Below are 3,284 nucleotides of genomic sequence, written 5' to 3'. Positions count from 1 at the left end.
TGGGCACCATGCTTTGGGAAGGATATATTGGGCGTGAAGGGAGTACAACATAGGTTTACAAGAATGATACCTGGACTTCAGGTTTAAGTAATGAGGAGAGATTATACAAATTATACCTGCACCTGAAGGTGATGATGATGATGATGAAGATGATGATGATGACAATGATGATGACCCTCAGCCGCTGCATTAACAATAGAGCAACTTCAAAACCTCCTCCCCCATTAAATCATCTTGACAATTTTTCAAGATTAGGTGTTAAATTTACTTTTATTTCATTATTAGATATGAATTAAACATTTATTCAAACTGTGCTATCTTTTGTATTAGGCTTTTGAGTGATTTTTGAGTGATTTTGAGTGATACTTTTTGATGGTCTACCCCTAACGCTGCTTTTCCCATTGGGCCCATTATTTCTACAGTGCGATTTTCTATAATGCTATGTTGCTCAGGAATGCAACTATTGTGTTACAATAGATCTGACTGTAGTCACTGGCTGCCATCTTGGAAGCTATCCTTTCATCCTGATTCTCTGCTTTCTACCAGTCAGCCAATCCTCTATCCATGCCAATACTTTGCCCTTAACACCATGGGTTCTTATGCTATTTAGCAACTTCCTGTGTGGCACCTTGTTAAAAGCCTTAAGACCATAGCATACAGGATAAGAATTAGACTATTTGCGCATCACATCTGCTAACCATTCATGTCTGATATGTTTCTCAACCCAAGTCTCCTGCCTTTTCTCTGCAACCTTTGATCTCCTTATCAATCAAGAACTATCCATTTCTGTCTTAAATACACTCAATGACGTGGCCTCCACAACCCTCTGCAGCAATGAGTTCCACAGATTCACCACCCTCTGGCTAAAGAATTCCACTTCATCGCAGTTCTAAAGGGTCTTCCCTTCACTCTGACACTGTCGGTCTTAGCCTCTGCCACTATTGGAAACATCCACTCTATCGAAGCCTCTCGGTATTCTGTAAGTTTCTGGAAATTCAAATAGATCACAACCACTGGCTCTCCTTTGTCTAATGTGCCTATTGCCTCCTCAAATAATTCTAACAGATTTGTGAACTCATAGAGTCATACAGCACGGAAACAGACCTTTCCATCCAACTCATCCAGGTCAACCAGATATCCCAATTTGAACTGGTTCCATTTGCCAGCATTTGGCCCATATCCCTCTAAACCCTTCCTATTCATATACCCATCCAGATGCCTTTTAAATATTGTAATTCTACCCAAATCCACCACTTCATCTGGCAGCTCATTCCATACACACAACACCGTTTGTGTGAAAAACATACTCTTCAGGTACTTTTAAATCTTTCCCCTCTCACTTAAACCAATGTTCTCTAGTTTAGGACTCCCCTTACCCTAGGAAAAAGACCTTGGCTATTCACCCTTATCCATATCCCTCATGATTTTATAGACCTCTGTAAGGTCTCAGTCTTCAGCACTCCAGGGAAAAAACCTCCAGCCCATTCAGCCTCTCCCTGTAGCTCAAACTCTTCAACACTGGCAACATCCTTTTAAATCTTTTCTGCACCCTGTCAAGTTTAACAACATCCCTCTTAAATGAGGGTGACCAGAATTGTACACAGTATTCCAAGAGTGGTCTCACCAATGTACTGTACAGCCACAACATGACATCCTACCTCCTATACTCAATGTTATGACAAATGAAGGCAAATGTACCAAACATCTTCTTCACCACCCTGTCCACCTGTAACTCCACTTTCAAGGAACTATGAACCTGCACTCTAAGGTCTCTTTGTTCGACAACACTTCCCAGGGCCCTGCCATTAACCATATAAGTCCTGCCCTGGTCTGCCTTACCAAATTGCAATACCTCATATGTATCTAAATTAAACTCTATCTGTTACCCCTCAGCCCACTGGTCCATCTGATCAAGGTCTTGTTGTACTCTGAGATAATCTTCTTCACAGCCCACTACACCGTCTATTTTGATATCATCACAAACTTACTAAACATATTTCCTCTCTTCATATCCAAATTATTTACATAGATGATGAAATGCAGCAGACCCAGTACTAATCCTTGTAGCACACTGCTGGTCATAGGCCTCCAGTCTGAAAAACAACCCTCCACCACCACCCTTTTGTCTCCTACCTTCAAGCCAATTTTATGTACAAATGGCTAGCTCCCCCGGGTCCCATTTGATTTCACCTTACTAACTAGTCTGCTATGCAGAATATTACCGAATGCTTTGATGAAGTCCATGCAGTCAATGTCTACTGCTCCATGTTCATCAATCTACTTTGTCACCTCTTCAAAAAAACTCAATGGAGTTAGTAAGACTTGATCGAAGCCATGCTGACTCAACCCTATTTTGCCATGCAAATCCAAATACTCTGCAGTGTCACTCTTAATAATGCACTCTAAAATTTTACCAAAGATTGAGATCAGGTTAACCTGCTGATAGCTTCCTATCTTCTGCTTCCCTCCCTTCTTAAACAGGGCTATTAGATTGCCCATTTTCCAGTCCTCTGCATCCTCCCTGACTCCAGTGATTCCTGAAAGATTACCACCAATGCCACCACAATATTCTCAGCTATCTCCTTCAATATCCTGGGGTGAAGCCTAACTGGTCCAGGGGAATTTATCTACTGTCAAACTTTCAGCTTCCCCAATCCCTTCTGGTGAGTGATGGCCACTCCATTTGGCCCTGACTCTCGGGAACTCTTATGTCCCCATATTCAGGAGATCCTGTACCCTCCCACATTGCTCTGTCCCTGCGTTCAGGGGGCGGGGTTAGTGCAGGGGGCGGGCTTAGTGTAGGGGGCGGGATTTAGACCAGCCGCGGGAATAGAACAGGGGGCGGGGATAACACGGTGGGTATTTATGAAGGGGGCGGGGTTAGCGCGGTTGTACCGCCCATTGCTGACGCTACATCCGGGTGATTCTCGGGTGGTTCCCGGATGTGAAGAATGGAGTCTGCTTTAGATTCCCAACTTCGAGAGACGTGAGAGAAAAATAACGTTAAATATAAAATAATTAAATAGAGAGAAATAACATTAAATACATAAATAATAGTTAATATAGGGAAATAATGATCAAAATAAATTCAGATTCAGAAATTCGGGGGAAATCTAGAGTGAGATAGTAATCATTATAGTCAGAAATAACATTAAATATAGAAGGGGGAGAGTGAGGGTAGGGTATGGGGAGAGTGAGGGTAGGGTATGGGGAGAGTGAGGGTAGGGTATGGGGAGAGTGAGGGTAGGGTATGGGGAGAGTGGGGAGAGTGAGGGTAGGGTGTG

General features: G+C 42.8%; 1 protein-coding gene across 1 annotated transcript in view; it reads left to right on the top strand.

Moving 5' to 3' along the window:
- Nucleotides 1-2,878: 2,878 nt before the first annotated feature.
- lamtor5 (late endosomal/lysosomal adaptor, MAPK and MTOR activator 5) overlaps nucleotides 2,879-3,284 on the top strand; it is an 8,868-nt gene continuing 8,462 nt past the window's right edge. Inside the window, exon 1 of the mRNA XM_048611943.1 lies at nucleotides 2,879-2,986. Within this exon, the coding sequence (XP_048467900.1) occupies nucleotides 2,952-2,986 (35 nt within the window). The 5' untranslated portion in view covers nucleotides 2,879-2,951. The remainder of the gene's footprint in view (nucleotides 2,987-3,284) is intronic.

This window comes from Rhincodon typus, chromosome 25 (assembly GCF_021869965.1).
Source record: "Rhincodon typus isolate 14 chromosome 25, sRhiTyp1.1, whole genome shotgun sequence".
NCBI lineage: Eukaryota > Metazoa > Chordata > Chondrichthyes > Orectolobiformes > Rhincodontidae > Rhincodon > Rhincodon typus.
The sequence above is the reverse complement of the archived record's forward strand: the minus strand, read 5'-3'. Positions and strand labels throughout refer to the sequence as shown.